At 51.8% G+C, this 18,823-nt stretch overlaps 1 protein-coding gene across 1 annotated transcript; it reads left to right on the top strand.

Annotated features, from left to right (window-relative positions):
- Positions 1-4,514: 4,514 nt before the first annotated feature.
- C5H4orf54 (chromosome 5 C4orf54 homolog) lies at positions 4,515-10,678 on the top strand. The gene is made up of 3 exons (XM_072863401.1): positions 4,515-8,150; positions 8,301-8,975; positions 10,630-10,678. Exons 1-2 carry the CDS (start codon positions 4,515-4,517, stop codon positions 8,964-8,966), a joined length of 4,302 nt encoding a protein of 1,433 aa, XP_072719502.1. The 3' UTR covers positions 8,967-8,975; positions 10,630-10,678.
- Positions 10,679-18,823: the final 8,145 nt, after the last annotated feature.

Below are 18,823 nucleotides of genomic sequence, written 5' to 3'. Positions count from 1 at the left end.
GTTATCAAAAAACTACTGAGAGAAAAATTGAATCCAGCAGTATTCAAATGCTATTCAAAAGAGATTAATCATCCAAAATTAAAGCTTCTTCCTATGACTGTATCATTCTTCATCTCTCTCTGAACCTATGGCAAAACAGTCTTTTGCTGTGTGCACAGAATGCAGCAGAATCCTTCTGCTGTTTCCTTATTTTCTGTGAAAGCCATCATTTCTTTCCATGCGAGAAGCGTAACCTCTCCTGCAGGCCATCTTAGTTACTGGAACCACCTCTGTCTTCTCTGTGCAAATAATATTTTGTTTTTCCTTCTGTATCGGCCTGATTTTATTAACTTTGTCATTTTTCTTCCTACTTCAGTTTTTAAAACTGTGACTCAACACTGTAAGAACTAAAATGTGTAACGCAGTATTAACATTTCTTAATGTTAATTAACAAATTAATATTTTCCCTTTCCCTAGACAGAGAAGGCTTAACTAAATCCTTCCCCTCCTGCTATTCCTCCACCAGTTGTTCACTTTTCTGTCCATGTCTCAGTTAAAGGAAAAAAACCCTGTGCCTCCTTCTGCATGGTCTCCTATGCAGAGTTTAGTTACAGTCTCCCTAACCTCATCCTTAATGTCTTTATTGTGCTTCTAAGTGCCTCTTCTCAAATCCCTTTTAAATCCCACTTCCCTGTTACTTCCATGAGTGATGTATTTTAAGGTACCCAGATATTTAAGCCTATCTGAATTTTTCCCATCACCTTTACCTGTCTGATCTAAGCTTATAATAGCAAAGGGCAGAGTGTGGCTAAACAGTGTGTGTTGTTATTTTTAACAGTAAGAGCTTAGAAGTAGAGTACCTATTATGTTACGAAAGGCATTAAACATACAGGTTTTGTGCAGTTGTCAGGACAGCTTCAGTAACACTTCATGACAGATTTGGATGCAGAAATCTTAGACATTGGTAGCTTTAGTGGGTGAGAGAGATTTAAAGGTGGAAAACACAAAAGAGTAATTGATGTTAATGAATGCCTCAGCTGAGTATTGCTGGGTTGATAGGGATGGCGTGCTAGTTACTGATATGCAACATTATTAAGTAAAATCACATTGATCTGATTATTAATCAATGGAGCTGTCTTGCCATCGTAGACCGAGAAATTGCTATTTGCAAGAAGGTGTGATGGAGCCACAGTTTTCCTGTACTTTTGACTGGGAGCAAACAAGTCTATCACTTTACTTTTGCTTGCTGTAGGGTTTGTCTGGCAACAGTAATAGATACAGAAAAACTTGAGAAAAAAAACCTCCACAACTTTGCAAAGCTGTTGAAGAACTTTGATCCTTTGTAAGGCAGCCCTACAGGGGAGCAGTCCTGGGGAGTCAGTCCCTGGGTTCAAGCTGTGCGCCCAAGCTTTGGATACTATGCATGGGGGTTATTAGGTACCTCCAAAACAGGCTCTATAAAAGCCGACACTAAGGTAGCTAAGAGGAAAGGCTAAGGAGAAGGAATTAAGCCTAAACCCCCGTGGAATTTTACACTTTGCTCAAGGCCAGACTCGCAGTAAAGCATCTCTGAGGGGCTGGCACCGCGTCAGTGCAGAAATTTCTGATACAAAAAAAAGAGGAGGAAATCCTTATTTTTTCCCCCTCCTGTAACACGCATACAGTGATTAGAGCGCTTAAGCTGGATGTTACAGATTCACTTTTTTCAAAGGGCATTAGGATTTGGGTGGCTCCATACACTTAGCAACCTCTTAGTGCCACGGGAAGTACACTGATCTGACTGCCTAAGGCATGCAGGCCTCCAGGGCTAGCCATAACTGAAAGTGGGGACGAACAGGTGTGGGTTTTATGTATGTATTTTTGTCATGTGGAGGCTAAATTCCCTGTGGTGGAGACATAGATATGTTATAAACATACATGTATGAATGCTCCATTATGGTCTCAGCCTCAGCTGTGAGAGTCATGGCCTGGTTTTGTAAGATTAGGTAGATTCAGTTCAAGATACTACCAAAGGAAAATAGCAGAAAAACCATCTCTGGACCATAGCTGGAAAATAGACCATGGAAACAGAAAAATAAAGAGTCAAGTTTCGATGCTCATTTTGGTGGGGAACTTGTCTGGGGATCTTGGCAGGACTATATAAACAACTGTTACAACTTTAAAAAACCAACACTTTTAATTGTGCAGGTTTCGGGAGCAAAGATCTGATGTATTGTGTATTCTTAATGCAGGAAAACCAAATACTAGAGAGGAGAGTAAGGTGTGAGAGACTGACACCCGAGACCCTGGTTTGGGGGATCAGAGGGTGGGGGCAGTGAGAGCGTGGGGTGGAGACCTTGACTGAGGGGAGGTATCTGGTAGAAGAGAGGCAGAGCAGGAGGCAGGGATACTACTGCTGCCAGTGCTCTGCCTAAGTACAATGAATGACCAGGGTTTAAAACCTAATATCCCTCTGCATCCCAAGCGTTTGGAAAGGACTGTATTTGAGGATCTAGTCTTGTCCCACTGCCAGTTGAAACCAAGATGTCTCTTTAATAAGGTGCTAAAAATATTGTCTTTCTCTAGCACTGTCATGTTTTTGTTACTGATGCTTGGGACAGAGCAGCAAGTCTAAAATGGGAAGGGGAGACACACAAAACCTGGTGAAGTTGTATGCTGATGCCATTTACCACAGCTCTGTGGAGGACTGCACAGTCGTTGCATCTACAAGGGGAGTTGAAGCTACGTGAACCTGGGCTAAGGAAAGATGAAGGCTGGGTAAGCTTAGCACTCCTGAGAGCTGGTGCCCAGCTTCTCATTAAAAGCACACGAGAGGCAGGACAGCCTCAGCAGGGATGGGAACCAGTTATCCCTGCTGCATGGGGAGAGCCTCACCGTGTGTGACCTGACTTGCTCCACACCCTCTGAGTTTGGAGGATGTGTCTTTCTGTTGAAGTATCACCTGGTGCTTCAGCAATAGTTTTCATGCTGTCAGTCTGCAACCTAAGAAACTACCATCTATCTATGTAGGGTACTAAGAGCTGGAGCCACCTCACTTGTTTTTGTCCAGGCAGCAAAGAGACCCTTATCCAAAACAGGATATGAAACCTGCCATTGCTGCAGGGACCCTCACAAGCCGCCACTTGGGTTCAGTAAAGGAGGAAGGACACTTTGCCTGGAGGTTAGTGGGAACACTGCAACCCCATGGGGAGGATGGCAGCAGAGCAGCCTTACTGTGGGGTGGGGTGAGGAGCTGGGAGCACGGGGAAACCCTTGTTTTAATGTGGACGGTGCTGGGGAGAGGTCTGGAATAGCGTCTGCTTTGCCTCTTGGTCCCTGCATCCCTGCGGCATCCCTGGCAGAGCCACACACCGTGCCCCTCATGCCAGTGCACGCAGCTGTAGGGGCACGGATCCTGTTACTTGCTTTGAGGGTTTCCGCAACCCTCCCCTACCTAATGTCCGATGTTACCAGCCCAACGCCGGCTTGCTCACTCAAGCGTGTGGGTGCTTATTTGTTTGTTAAGCTTTAAATTTAGGCCGTTATCTGCATTGTATACCTGAGGGCTGCTCCTCAACGTCGCTCGCTTTCCTCCATTTCCCTCCTTGGTGTTTAACAGCTCGAGTTTTCCTTTCAGGGCTCTGGAGTGATTTTGGGTGTGTCATCTTGGGGACCGCTCAGTAAAGCCCTCCAGCTACCAAAGGTCAGGCGTGCCACAGAAATGCGTATTAATAGGTCTTAGGTGCTGGTTATGTCTAAAATGGCATTTCCTGGAAAAAGGCAGCTCGGGTCCTCTGGCTGGTGGCTCTCTGGACCGCTGCGAAGGCACGGGGCCAGGCCAGCATCCATAGGGCGCCCCTCTGCAACGCACCTCCTGCGAGTGGGGACACAGGGTTCAGGGGGGTGGTTTAAGGAAGAAAAAAGCTGTTTAGGCACCGCTGCATGTGGGACGAGTGTGCACTTGGTGTAGGCGAGCCTGCGTGCTCAGCCGGTGCCCTGGGAGCTGCCTCTTCCAGCCGGTGCCACCGGCTCCCCGGGGAGCCGGGCAGCAGCAGCATCTTTGCAGGCAGGGGCGGCTCTCGCTTTCCAAGGGGTGTCCGGGCGCCTTTATTCCGGCAAACACAGACGTTTAAAATAGGATTTTGTTCAACCGGCGTAAGTGACGCCGGCTCTATGTATAGTCCGCGCCTGGGACCGGCCAAGTGACGCCCATCTCGGAAAAACCCGGGGCGACCCGAGCCCGTCCCGGGATGCCCCGCAGGGCGACCAGCCACCTCCCCCCGGTGACCAGGCGGGCCTCCGCTGTCCCGCGGCTGGCTGCGGTGCGGTGCGGTGCGGTGCGGTGGGAGCCCGACCCGGCCCGGCCCGACCCCTCCGCCCCCCGGCGGTGATGCCCGCCCGGGCCGGGAGCCGGCGCGCCGGGCGGAGGAGGGGAGGGAAGGGGAGGGCGGGGGACGGGCGGCCCGCTGCCCCCCCGTCCCCGCAGCGCTGCCCGTCCCTGCCGGCACGTGCCTGCCCGCCCCCTCGGGCCACTGCCGCGCCCCGACGGCCCCGGCATGGACGCGCCCGGCCAGCCGCCCGCCGGACCCCCAGCCGCCCCCGAGGGCGCGGCGGCGGCCATCGAGGAGGAGGAGGCGGCGGCGGCGGCGTACGTGGAGATCCGCGGCTCGCCGCGGGGGCCGGAGCAGAGCCGCCAGCCCCCCGCGCTGGCCCCGGCCGGCGGCGCGGAGCGAGCGGCCGGTCCCGCACCGGAAAGCGGAGCCGGCGGGAGCGGGGATGTCGGCGGCCCGGCGAGCGGCGGGCCGCCGGGCGGGGCCGCGGGGCCAGCATCCCCGGGCCGCGGGCGGGATCGCCCGCCTTCCCCGGGCGCGGCAGCTGCGGCGGGATGCGGCGCTGAGTCCGGCTCCGGCTCCGGCTCCGGCTCCGGCTCCGGCTCCGGGGGGGCGGCAGGGAGCGGCGGGCCGCCGGCGGCGAGGGGCTGCCCGGAGTCCTCCTCCTCCTCCTGCCCGTCGCCTGTGACCAAGGCGGGCGGCTTTCCCGCAATGGGCGACCCGGTGTCGACGGAGGGCAAAACCTCCTCGTCCTCCTTCGGCTACGAAAGCGAGGAGGACGAGGACGCCGGGCGCAAGGCGGCCCCCCCCGGCGCCCCCCCGGGCATCCCCTCCGGCGGCGGCCGCGACGAGGCGCACTATATCAGCACGCAGGAGATCCAGCTGAGCGAGGTGGACCACGACATGGACTTCGACGCGGGGCTGGCCGCCCGCTGGGACTTCGAGGACAACAACGTGATCTACTCCTTCGTGGACTACGCCTCCTTCGGGAGCGACGAGACCCCGGGGGACACGCCGACGGAGGAGGAGGAGGAGGAGAATAGCTGCTACCTCAGCACGACCACCAGCGACCCCAACAACCAGACGGACAGCATCGACAACACCAGCAGCACCGAGATCGTCAGCCTTACCTCCGAAAACGACACCCCCGGCGGGGACAAGCGCGCCAGCTCGGCGGAGAGCCGGTCCAAGCAGCCCGGCCGCCCCGGCGGGAGCTCGGCCGCCCAGCTTCTCCTATCAATCAAAGCCGCTTCCCGGGCTATAAATGAGTCTAGCAACGTGCGCGGAAAGCAAAACATTATTTACGCTGCCAAGCATGAAGGCGACATGAGCCTCCGTGTCCCCGCGGCTCCCGAACGCAATGCGAGTTTAAAACCGGACGCGGTCCGCGACCACGCGAAAAAATTCATCGCGGTCCCCGCGCGGCTGCAGACCCGCTGCGGGGCCGGCAGGGCGGGGGAGCACTCGAGCGGCGCCTCCAGCGCCGTCAGCGAGCTGGACGATGCCGACAAAGAAGTGCGAAACCTGACGGCCAGGGCTTTCCGCAGCCTGGCGTACCCCTACTTCGACACCCTGCGCCCCGGCTCCCGCGCCTCCTCCGCCTCCCTGCCCGACAATGCCCTGGGCATTAACCGCTGGTCCACCTACCTGGACCTCAAGTGCGGCAGCCTGGGGCCGAGAGCCGAGCCCAGCCTGCTGCGCGCCGGCCGGTCGCAGACCAAAGCCCTCGAGTTCGTGGTCAGCAAGCTCGACGGGGAGATCGCCCACGTCGAGGCGCCGCGGCGGCTGCGGGCGGGCTCCCGGGTGGTGACCCTGCTGGACCTCGGCGATGCCCCCGAGGCCGGGCCGCCCCCCGAGGCCGGGCCGCCCCCCGAGGCGGGCGGCGGGGAGCCGCCGGCGGCGGAGGGCGGCGGGGGGGGGTCCAGCAAGAAGTCCAAGTTCGCCTCCAGCCTCCTCAAAAACGTCATCTCCAAGAAGATGCAGCTGGAGCACGAGTTCAAGATGGAGCGGGGCGAGATCACCGACACCTCCTACACCGGGCTGGGCGCCGGCCGGGAGCTGGAGCCCGCCGGCGGCGGCGGCGGCCGGGAGCGGCAGCGGGAAGGCGGGGTGCAGCGGCAGAGCTCCCGGCACTCGGAGGGCGGCTCGGACTGCACCGCGGCCACGGCGGAGGAAGCGGGCGAGGGCGGCGGCCGGTCGCCGGCCTCCAAGGCGTCGACGCCCCGCGAGGGGAGCCGCAGCCTGGACCGAGCGCTGCCGGAGGAGCTGTGCGAGGTGAAGCGCAGCGCCTCGGAGGCCATCAAGGCCACCTTCCTCCGCAGCCAGAACAGCGCCTTCAGGTCCTGGAAGGAGCGGGAGGCGGAAAGGAAGGAGGAGAGGGCGCCCGTCGGTAAGCTGAAGCTCGGCCCCAGGCACGACTGGCGGGCCGACCTGGGCGAGATCTCCGCCGGCAAGTCCACCAAGATGTCCCGCCTGTTCGTCCCCGCCATCCAGCACACCCCCCGGGAGAAGGACTCCGGCAAGCGGGCGACCAAGTGCTCCGCCGCCGCCGCCTCCTTCTCCTCCTCGCCCCTCGCCGCCAAGCCCAAAGCCCCCGAGATCAAGATCAGCCTGGGCAGCCTGCAGCAGCCCCGCGACGCCGCCTTCAGCATCGCCCAGCTGCTGACGCCGCAGATCGCGGGCCGGCCGCCGGAGGAGGGCAGGGGCCAGCAGCCCAAGCCGCCCAAGGCCGGCGACGGCCCGGACAAGGTGCCCCAGTTCCTGGTGCGCGACGTGAGGGACGGCAAGCACAGAGCCCAGGGGCCCCTCCACCAGGTGCGGGACGTGCGGAAGCTCATCAAAAGCTCCTACAGCTGCGACTCGGGGGATAACAGCAGCGACAAGGGCAGCGTCGCCTCCGACCAGGGCGGCTCGGAGCAGAAGCCCCGGCAGCAGCTGGTCATCGCCGGCGTCCCCAGGTCCCTCTCCCCCGTGGTCATCACCTGCCAGACGGTCGGCCACGCCAGCACCAAGCCCACCGAGGCGGGGGCCAAGGCGGCGGGCAGGGCGCCCGCCTGCCCCCCGGAGGGCACCGTCCTGGTGCACCGCACCTCGGGGAGGCTGCCGGTGGCCACCATCGCCCCCAACAAGAGCGACCCGCGCCAGCCGGCCGTGCTGAAGATCGTCTCCAAATCCGCCGCGCCCTGGCGGCACCAGCCCGCGCCGCCGCCCGCCGAGAGGGGCCGGGGGCCGGAGGAGGACCGGGGGCCGGAGGAGGGCAAGGCGGCGCCGGTGCAAAACGCGCTGGAGAAGCTGACGGCGGCGGTGCGGAGCATGGAGGAGCTGTACAGCTTCAACAAGCGCGAGTGGAAGCGCAAGAGCGACCCGCTGCCCATCACCGACAGCCACGTCCTCTCCCTCATCGCCAGCCAGGAGCGGGGCGCCGGGCCCCGGCCGACCCCCGCCGCCGCCGCTCCCCCCCCGCCGCCGCCGGCCGATAAGGCGGAGGAGCCGTCGGGCAAGGGGCCGGGCGGCGAGCGGCTGCCCCGCCGCCCCTCCAACAACGCCGCCGACAACGTCTCGGCCAAGGCGGCCGCCTTCGAGAGCCTGGCCCGGCAGCGGCAGCGCGGCCCGCCGCCCCCCCGCGCCCTCCTCACCCTCCGCGGAGCCGGAGGAGCCGGAGCCGGAGCCGGAGCTGGAGCCCCCGCGCCCGGCAAGCCCCCCTCCGAGGGCGGCCTGCGGGGCCAGGCGGCGCCGCGCTCCCCCCGGCTGCCCGCGGGCGGCGGCGATGCGGAGCGCGGCCCGGACTGCGGGAACTACCTGGCCCTGCCGCTGAAGGCGGCCGCCGAGCCCGGCTCCCCCCCCTCGCCGGTGCCGGTGCCGGTGCCGGGGGCGGGCGGCGGCGTCCGCCCCAGCCCGGCGGCAGCGGCGGCGGCGGCGGCGGCGCTGTGCAGCCTGCAGCCCTTCGGCACCGCCAAGCGCCCCGGCAGCCCCGGGCCCCCGCCCGGGCCCCCGCCCGCCGAGGAGCCCCCCGCCGCCGCCCCGCCGCCCGCCGAGGGTCCGCCCGCCGCCCTCTACCGCCCGCCGCTGCCCTTCGCCGCCCTGCCCGGCGCCGCGCCGCCGCCGCTGCTCTGCTTCTCGCCCTCCGTGCCCGCCGCGGCGACAGCGGCCGAGCCCTTCCCGCAGACGCAGCGCAAGGTGCTGCTGGACGTGAGCACCGGGCAGTACTACCTGGTGGACACGCCGGTGCAGCAGCCCCTCAAGCGGCGCCTCTTCGACCCCGAGACCGGGCAGTACGTGGAGGTGCCGGTGCCCCAGCAGCCGGCCGTCGCCCCCGTCCCGCTGCCCCTCTCGCCCCTGGCCCTCAACGCCGGGGCCTACGGCGCCACGTACATGCTCTACCCCGGCCTCCTGCCTGCCGCCACCGTGCTGCCCGCCGGCACCCTGCCGCGCCCGCTGTCCCACCCGGGCAGCGATGCCAGCGCCCCGGCCGAGCCCGGCAGCCCGGCGGCGGCAGAGGCGGCTTTCGCCGAGAGCCCCTACTACGTGGCTACCGGCAAGGGCCCGCCGCCGCCGCGGCGTGGGGCAGCCGATGCGAAGCCGGTCATCAGCATCACAGCGCCAGCCACCGGCCCACGGATCGTCGCGCCGCCCTCCTTCGACGGCACCACCATGCGCTTCGTGGTGGAGCACCGGTGAAGAGCGCGGGTGAGTGGGTGCAGGCCGTTAGGCATGGCGGTCGCCAGTGACGGTTAAGGGCCGACCCGGTTACCCGCCAAATGAGAGCTGTGCCACAGCTTCTCCTCGAGGGGGGTAAGTAACAGGCCCGGGGGTCCGCAGGCAGGCCCTCACCAGGACTTAAAATATAGGCATAAGGTAGAAGCGCAAAGGTTACGCATGCCTGTGGGTGCAGTTTGGTATCCCTCGGAGCAGGTAAATACTCCCTGGTTTTTTGGCCCGGAGGCAGTTTCAGTAGAAGCACACCATAGTTGCTCGTCACGCAGCCTATTTGTGCAGTCCCATGGCTGGGGGGCCCCATCTCAGTGGGGTCCCTTTGCTCCCGGTGAGGAGAGTGCTGCTGAGCACCTCCTCTGGACCCACCTTGAGAGCCATGAAACGACCCCTCTGCCTTGGCAGCGCATCCCCGATTCCTCACCTCTCGCCTCTTCCTCTTCCTCACTAACAAGTGGGACGAGGCAGCGGGATATGTGGGGTAGACCCCGGTGTGCTCACCCAGTGCCATGGGGCTGCTGGCAGGGGCAGGGGTGCCTGCAGCTGCCTGCACTGCAGGAGGGTTCCAGCAGAGCCCACGGGCACTGCTGCAAATCACGATTTCGCACGGCTACTCCGAGCTTGGCCTGCCGCAGTCCCACCAGTGTCCGGTTACCTAGGGCTGTAACCCAGGGCCGGCCTCCAAATTCGGGGATGCGCGTGCAGGAGCATTGAGTGTCTGGTCTGGGGCAAGGATGAGGGCACGGGGCTGGGCCTAAGGCACGTGTCGAAACCAGGGTGCAGGATGTCTTGTGCAAAATAACCAAGGAATGATGAAATTTCATTTTAAAATACCTGAAATACTAAGAAAGTGTCTTCACGATGGGTGTCACGCCTCCTTTTGCCTCTTGCATTAAAACACACAGCTCATTTTTATCAAGTGCAGTATTGGGCAGAGCTACCAAAGGTTTTCCTGGCTTACTGAAGACTCATGGAGTCTGTTCTTGGTGTATATCAAGAGGCAAAGAGAAACAGCCTTGACAGTCAGAGGTTTGGGTTTGTCACCAGTTTGCACTGAGTTTTGTTCGGTCGCGTGCTAGAGGGTAAATTTTCTCTTTCAGTGTTTGGGTTATCTTTTTTTTGCTTCCATAGTTCTTTTAATTTGCATCATCTACTACAACATAGTAGATTATTTGTTGAATGAAACCTTACTGAAATGCTTTATATGCTTACTTCTTACCTGCTTGTAAATATTTTCTCTCCGAAATACCATTTTTTTATCCTGGATGTAAATTAAGTTGTTTTCATTGCCCCTTACGGGGTCACTCAGGACAGGCAAAGTAACAATTTAAGTTGCCCTCTGCCATGCTACTTGAATCAATCTTGTCAGTAAAGTCTTTATAGAGTATCTAGATAAAATGGCAAAAGCTATTTTATTTTTCCGTTTGGTCTATAGGCCAGATTCGGACCGCTAGCACAAGGAATCAGTTGGTTTGTGAGACTTCAGTTTAGAAACTCACTGTTTTTGAAAAGAATGTTTCTATCTTACAGCAACTATTTAAACGAAAAGCCCTAGCTTCTCAATCTTCTTTCACTCTTTAAAAGTGAAACCCATCATATTTCCTGGCGTGATTCGCCCCTTGTTTCCCAGGGAACCCCCCTCCTGCCATGTCATGCAGCTAGCTTGCCTACAATGCCTGGTGTATCACTGCCGTGGATGATGCTGTTGGCAAATTGCTCTTTCTTATTGGTGACATTAATAACTGCATCGACGGTCTGCTTTTTCACATTATGTCGGAGCTCTACCGTTGTGAGGAAGGTGTGAAAGCTGCCCCAAAAGATTGGCGATGCAGAAACTTGCGTACTCATTACAGAAGGTCATTCAGCAGTTTGAAGACTTCATCTTTTACCATTAATGATGCTAAGGTGCATGTTGTCTAATACAGCCAGGGATGCCCCTCCCTGCCATCGCAGACCTGCTGAGGTAGGTGTCCTCCTGGCATATAATGGATGCGGTGTGGGTTGTTGTTTTTTCTTTTTGACCTGTTCTGAAAGTCAGTGAAACAAATAATTTTAACTGCGTGCTGCAAGATGCATTTAGCTTGTCATCAGACTTTGGTTATTCGTATAGCTCTCAGTGGAAAATAAGGTATATGCCAGAGGGGAATCGCATCTATAGTCACCGCCTTCGTTCCCGTTATTCTATTCTGTCCTTGTACCTACTCAGCATTTTAATTCACCTACATAACTTTCATGTCCCTGTGGATAATTTTTTCTCTTCTTCTCTATTTTATTACCTGCTTTCTTTTTTGTTTCCCCTTCTTTTCCTGTATCTCTTTTGTCTTTCTCTGCCTAATTAAATGCGTGCGTTTGCTTGGGGTAGTGTTTTTCCTCTAAAAAGAACAGGAGTCTAACTTCATATGAATCAGAGGGTGAACTGTTGATCATTTTTTCATTCTGATTGCTTTCACATCAGATCAAGGGTTTTTTTGATTGCAGCAATGTTGTGTAGATCCTAAGATGGATTTTAAAACGGACAGATTTCATCACATGATTATGGGGCTTGAATAAAATACTGTCCTTTCAGGTCCCTTTTTTTCACTAGCCAAAATAAGCTGAATGAATGCTCTTTCTTTCCCCTTCCTGGAATGCTCCTCTTCCCCTTCCTGCCCTGCGCGTAATATCTTCCTCCCTTCTTTACTCTATTTTTTTCACATCTTCATTCACAAACTGCGTCGCCGTGTCAAGGACTGTTCCATCTTGGTCCCTGTCACCTGTTGGAGGCCAGCGTGATAGAGCTGACTCGAAGCTTTGGTGGCGGTGTGATGCCTGTGGCACTGTTGGCACCAGATCCTCGGCACGTCTGCTGCTCTTCCGGCACTTCTTTCTGTGGCTGGTGCTCTTTTCTGCATAATCAATGGGATAAAATGGATCCTATCAATTTGGATTCTGGCAAAATCCAAGATGCCATTTCTGAACAATTCTTACTTTTTTGATATACAGCGAATATTAGAGAATATGTGCGTGTTTCTGAGAGGTATCATGAGGTCACTTTTCTCCCTCCTCTTCTTTGCTCACAGTAGTTGGTGAGCTTTTAGCAACATAGTTCTTGCCTGCTGCACTTCTTCCTTCATACAGAAAAAAAATGATGCTAATTTTCAGTTCTAGTAAATTTGCCATATCTGCCTGCATCTGAACCTAGACAGCGCCGACCTGTAGTGAGTGGACTGCCTGAAGGGAGCTTGTTCCCAGCCTGAATGACTGAAAATGTGTTTTTAATTTTTGTATCTATTCCCACATTATACTTTGGGGAGTTTCTGCCTTGTGTTAGGTAAATAAATGAGAAAATAACATGTAGCAAAGTAGAAAGTAACTGTAGTAAATTGTACTGCCGATATTAGAAGGATATTTTTCCTTGCTCTGTTCAAATGTGTGTCTAAACTGAAACCACCTTCAGGAATACATGGGACATGTATTTTTGTGGTGAAAGTAGGCTAAGTCAAATGTGAGCAGTTCTGTCACGAAAGTACGCAAATACACTTAGTAGTTTAAGTGTTTCTTCCTACTTGCTGTCAGACAATCTATGCCTGCCTTTAGAAAGTAATTTTGTGTAGAGAGCATATATGAATTAGTTTTCTAAAGGCTCATAAATTGATATTTTTAAACTCTGTTTTAGTTGTGCCCTATTCAGCAAAATGTATATTCTACATGATTAAGTCAAAAAGTTAACTTACAGTGAAATATGCAGTACGTAGGATTTACTTATGCTGATGCCTTCGCCAAGAATTTAGTAAAGCACCCGTCCGATTTTAGTGGGAAATACAGGAATAGTCCAAGAACTAAAAGGGCTTCAGCATTTGATCTAGTACATCAGTCTATGAATGGAAATAAGCATGAGCTTGTGTTCATATTTGTAGCTACTGAGGAAATGTTTAAATAGTGCTTATAGCCTTGATACCAATGAAAGTTAAGCATGAGCTTAATGACTCTTCTTGCCCAGGATGCTTTCCTGGGCCAGTATTTAAGTCTTAACTCCCCAAATCGTGGAGCACATGATTACGGGTTGTTTCACTTTTGCTTACACCATGCTGGATGCTGTGTTTGTAAGTAAAGTGCTCACACCTTTAACATAAGTGGATGGATCGCTTAAATCCTGGATGGATCGCTTTGCCCTCTTTCTACCTATGTGCATGGGGTTCCGCAGGACCAGTCCATGGGGAACCGTGGGGTCATAAGGCAGCGCATGTTTCACACCTCGAGCAGCAAGGGCCAGTTCTGCTCAAAAAATAAGGCTGCCCGACCACTGACTCCGTTTAAAAAGTCGGGTGCTATCATCTGATTCTTGGCAGTAGCTTAAGAAATTAATAGCAAGAATAGTGTGACAACGAAGGAGATACTATGTGCTTCCCTGGAGTATTAAATACTGCTCTCTAAGAAATGGTTGTGGCAGCTCTCTAAGAATCTACTGTTTATTAATGATGCTTTTATGTTTGTTTTTTTTTACAGGGATAAGGAAGAAGAATCACGCTCCTTTAATCTGAAATACACTTGGTAACTCTAAACATGCATCCTAAAAACTGCTTCTACAGTTTTCTCATTTTTTTGCTTCATCATACAAAACAAGTGTGTAAGTTTCTTGTTTTCTCCTAAATACCCTCCAGTTTTGGAGTATGCATACATTTAATTTTCTGAGCAACACTAAATTACTGCATTATTTTCTGCAAAGTTGTTTTTATATTGAAGCCAATGTGCAGGCTTTAGGCATTGCCTCTGTGCTGGTGGCTAGCAGTAGTAGTGCCATTACAGCTGTTTGTAAAACACAGGGTGTAAATGCAGCAGTGTTCCAGTGTGGATCGATGCACAGCTTCGTCCAGGTCCCTGGAACGTGTAGTGATGATCTGGTGCAGCCCTGCAACTCTTTAAAAAAAATAAAGCCCTCAGCTCCCTCCCGTTGCAGGAAATGAGGGTCTTCGCCATAGGTTTTGGTGACGAATCGTGGTCAGATGTCTGTTTTGTACTCCGTACTTCTGCACTTGGAATTGCAAACGGAGATATCTGTAGAATTTAGATTATCTTTAGTGTTTATTTTTTGGCATGGTTCAAAATGCATTGTGTAAATTTCAGAAAACACATTTGATTGCTTTCGTTTTTCGTTTGCTCCTCTGTACTGTGTTAAACATCACAAGTTGCCTTAATTATGACAGTGTTTAAACACTGGAAAGCCAGAAATTGAATGTAATATTTTTAGACCCCAGTTCTAAAGGAGAGGACATAATTTATTTTTCTTTAAGACTACAGTCTTTTCTTCCTTAAATTGCAACATTGCTGAAAACACAATCCTAGCGATTCCCCTGTGAGAGGAGTTTTTTAATGTTACAGCCCCAATAATATATAGTCATTTCCTTAGCTGTTGTTTGACAGGTTTATCTGAGGGCTACATCTATGCTATCTGTATTTGCTAAGAAAATATTTCTCCTTTGAACAAGAAAATATAAAATAAGATTACCCAAAATGCAGTGATATGTACGTCCGTATGTCAAACTTTGCTTAAACTGATGATTTTGTTGCCAGCAACCTATTTGTCTCAGTAAAAGAGAATTGTTATCATGATAGTAAAACTAAGTTACGATAGTGTGTTCCCTGCCCAATATTTCAGTTCAGTGAAGTGCTTTGGGAAGCCAATAAATGTAAGGTCAAGCCTAAATTATTTAGCGTAAAGCTTTCTTGAGGTAACAGGTTGGAAATCTAAAATCTAAATGCAAACCCCAAAAGTCTGTACTTAAGCATTTACCCATAGGCAGGATTTTCCTGCACCTGTTCTCAAGGTTTCCTGCTGCTAAGGAAGTTTCAGGGTTTCCCATTCTTAAAGAAAGCCCCAGGTTTTCATTTCCATGAGTAACTCTCAAGATACAGAGAACTCAGCTACAACTGTCTTTAACCATACATGTGAGATTGTATTTCAATGCAATTTATTTGTTTACAGGCACAAATTGAAATTGCCCTCAGGATGAAATGCACTGCAAGTATACACATAGTGAGTGATTTAACATATATCTTCTCATTTATCTTCATCGTTCTGGAAATCCCATGAAAAAATACTATTCTCACCCTTTTTAAAGAGCTTGGCATGCCCAGCTAGAGCATATAGCGTGTAAGCTTAATCCCCGTGCTCTTCGGTTGTACGGTCTACAGTTACAAGCTTTAACTTCCTACCAGGATTCGGGCTGAATGCCTCTTAAAGAAAATGAATGCTTCTTCACCGTTTTCATGACTGATAAGACCGTAGACGTTACGACTAGAGTATCGGTGTTAAAACAGTACTTCGGACTGCAGGACAGTGCAGGTACCAGAGTAGATCGTCCACTGTGACATACACGTGTATGGTACGTACATTATAATACTAGCATCCGTGTTTAAAAATGTTTTGTCCTATCTTTTCCTATATCGGTGCTTGGAGCAAAGTTTCACATTGCAGTTTACAAGATATAGGTTTGCACACACAAACTCAGGGTTTACAGTTTCACCCGGTGTACTTGAAAGGAAAAAAATGCGTAGAAAACAAAGTGCCCAGGATTTCAACATGTATTTGTTGGAGGAAAATTTTATAGGGTTTTTTTTAATTGCCTGTGGAGACGAAAGCAATGAAATGAGGCAATACCAACAGCTCTTTATTTTCTCAGGGGAGATTTCTTCAGTGGAATGTGTCAATTCTAATGTCAAAAAGTGTTTGCTTAATTTTGTCTATTACTAAAGAGACTCCATGTTTGCATCAAGGGGTCAGTTTTGCAAGGAGCTTCGCTTCACAGACCCAGTCCAGCAAAGCCTTCAGATGCATCTCTAACTTCAAATATCTAAGCAGATTCCTGGGGACTTCAGTGGAAGCCCAGTCTCTTTATTTTTTACCCATCAACACAACGCTTTGCTGAACTTGGCCCAGAGCGCTGAGTGCCTTCCAGACCCGAGTGTCGGGTTCTTCACTTTTACGTATAAAACCGGAGCTCTGGGCTTGAGTCTAGCCAGACCCAGCAGATAGTGCCATGAAAAGGTCGCCAGAAAAAAATCCGGTAATATGGTGCTCCTCCATGTATACCCAGTGGTGAATTTCTCCAGCTGATGGGGTGATGTGTAACCACATATCTTGGATTAGAGTCAAGCCCTCTGTGTCAGGGTTCACAAGCTGCTAGTATTATATGTTTCACAGTGCAGTCATAGTACATTACAGCTGAAATTCACCCCGTGTGCAAAGCAGGGCAAAATCCTGTGCACCACTTGAGTTCCCTCCCAGTCCTGCCATCAGGGTTCGGGGTCTGCAACAGCCGGCCGGCCACTTCTGCGTGTTTTAGGTCAGGATCCAATTGAAAGTTTGAGCGGGACTGGAGTGGTGCACGAATGTTGTTCTGGTCTTTTGCAGCAGGGTCAGTTTCACTCAGTTAAATTTAATCCTTGGTGAATCACTTGATGAATGATTTAAAATGTATTTATGGGTTGTGTGGGTTTTTTTTTCCCCCGTTGTCTGCATTCAAAGCTGCCTTTACTCTCTAGTGTTGATGGCCAAAGTGTCATTCCTTATGCTTATAAATTACCATTAACTTGTGGCTACCTGAGAACACATATACTACTTTAAAAATGCTTGTGTTTTTTTCCCCTTTTTCTGTGTTTTTTTTTCTTTTTTTTCTCTTTTCTTTTTCCTCCCTTTTTTAAGGGGGTGGGTTATCAGTGTAAAGATATTTAAAAGTGCAAATGTGAAGTAAGTATAATGACCGTTAAGAGGATGTGGGTGATATGTCTGATGAGAGAGCAGTGGGCTATAAGGCAAAGGTGAAAATGCTGTGAACGCATTGTGTTGATGATTGTTGCCTGTGGGGGAAAAAAATAAAAAAAAGATATATAACTGGAGAAAAATGGACTCTTTGAGCTGCTCTCAATGTAGACGACACTGTGGCAAGTGCGTAGCCGAAGCCCGAAGTGATCCCGCTGCAGGATGCCGGGAGCCTGGGATTGAAGGACAGCGGAGTTGCTCTGAGAATTGCACTAGCAGCGTGTTGCACGTTGGGAACGCTTCAGTACGTCACGACCACGCGAGAACGGACTGTCTGAAACCGCTGAGTACCAAAGTTTGTAACTGAATGAGTTAGCATTTGTCTTATGTTGGGGTTTTTTTGAATGTTATGATAAATAAAATGTATTTTTCAGTAAAAGACACACTGCAAGTAAGCCTGCAGTTCCCTGCTTGGTCGTATTTTTGCAAAGTTACCTTCACTGTTGTGCAGAACAAGTGATAACAGAGGCATTATGTGGTTCAACATGTAAACAGTAACAGAAGAAAAGATTTCACCAGAGAGCAGATCCAAAACCCCGCACTCAGAGTCTCCCTGAGTTTGTGCCAGTGTTGTAAGACTCCTTCTGACCTCATCTCACTGTTTATTTTGCCCTCTTAGGACAAAGGGAAGTTGGGCGCATTGCTTCGTTTGACTCTCTTTGATTATTTTTTTTCCCCAGATATAACTAAAATGAAAAAAGAACTCCCCAGTTTCAGTGGACTCACTTTGACTGGTATATGGGTTTGGGTATCCAAAGAACTGCATCTTTATCTCTTGTAATGTGTTCAGACAGAGCAATTGTTGGGGTGAATAACTTTTTTCTCCTCATTCTCTATGTTATTTTCATTGTCTAATATTGTGATACGATCAAAAATAGGATCACTTTATTAGTGGATAGCAGCATTGCTTGAATTATTGCTAGGAAAAACCTTTTGCTGCTTTCACATATTCCTTCTACCCTAATGGAGATTGAGTAGCTTTCTGATGTTAAGTCAAGTCCAAATGTTTAAAAAAGCACGAGTCAAACACTGAAAAATCACAAAATGGACTTGAAAACTAAAAGATTAGTTTTGCAGTTTAAAAGAACACTTTCACTTCTCAGTTTTCAGTATGTAAGGGGCACATTATAATGATCTTCCTTTTAATCACGTGCCCTAGATGCTTAAAGGACAAGAGATTCTCACCTCATTATTTATCTGCAAGTAATACAGTATGAACACATCTGCTGTGAATTTGCTGTATCATTCCAAGGCATGGCTACATGGTCTTCCTACCTTGCTGGCAGCACAAATTTACTGGTAAAACAGTGGTTTGGTATTTGTCTCATTCTCCCTCTCTCTCTTTCTCGATTCTTTGAAATTTGTACCTTAGCATTGCATTTAGGATAGATGCCTGCCAATGTATAGTTAGTGATTCCTGTACAGAGATACAACTGGGTTAACTGGCAGACCCAAAAGACTTAAGAGAGGAATGAGAATAGATGTTGAAAGGAAGAATTGGGAAAAGAGGGGAATGAACTGGGGAGAGCACAGCCGTACAGGCTTAGCTCAACAGGAGCAAGCTGGGTGACCGCAGGAGGTCAAAAGATGACCAAAACAGAACCAAATTAATAGTGGGTGTGTAGAGCAGAGAGAGACACCTTAGATCACTTTGTTCAAACTAGAGTAGTCTGAAATTGCAAAGGGAGCTGGGGTTGTCAACAGGAAAATTTGGGAACCGCTCCTTTACTTTTCTCCAAGAAGAGCCCCTGGAGCCTGATTTCAGTGGACCTCTGTAACGAGCTCTTCACAGCACTGCTGGTTTCTCACGATAGATGGACACTTTAAGCTGAAACCTCTGCAAAAGAGCGGTCAAAAGTAAATATGCTGAGAGACATGAACTCTAACCTTTCCCTAAGGGGCCCAGTCTTGCAGCCAGTGTTTGTCCAACAGCAACGTGCCTTACACTAACAAAACTCCACTGAAACTAAAGTGAGAGAGTTTCCTATGACACCTTAAAGTAATCTGAAAAGTCAATTTTCTGGGA

The sequence above is a fragment of the Ciconia boyciana genome, chromosome 5, assembly GCF_034638445.1.
Source record: "Ciconia boyciana chromosome 5, ASM3463844v1, whole genome shotgun sequence".
NCBI classification, from domain to species: Eukaryota; Metazoa; Chordata; class Aves; order Ciconiiformes; family Ciconiidae; genus Ciconia; species Ciconia boyciana.
The sequence above is the reverse complement of the archived record's forward strand: the minus strand, read 5'-3'. Positions and strand labels throughout refer to the sequence as shown.

Bases quoted from the DNA above. Each gene is read 5' to 3' on its own strand.
- C5H4orf54 (XM_072863401.1), top strand. From the start codon at position 4,515: ATGGACGCGCCCGGCCAGCCGCCCGCCGGACCCCCAGCCGCCCCCGAG. The intron at 8,151-8,300 runs GTGCCGGGGGCG...GAGGAGCCCCCC, and splicing joins CCTCGCCGGTGCCGGTGCCG to GCCGCCGCCCCGCCGCCCGC.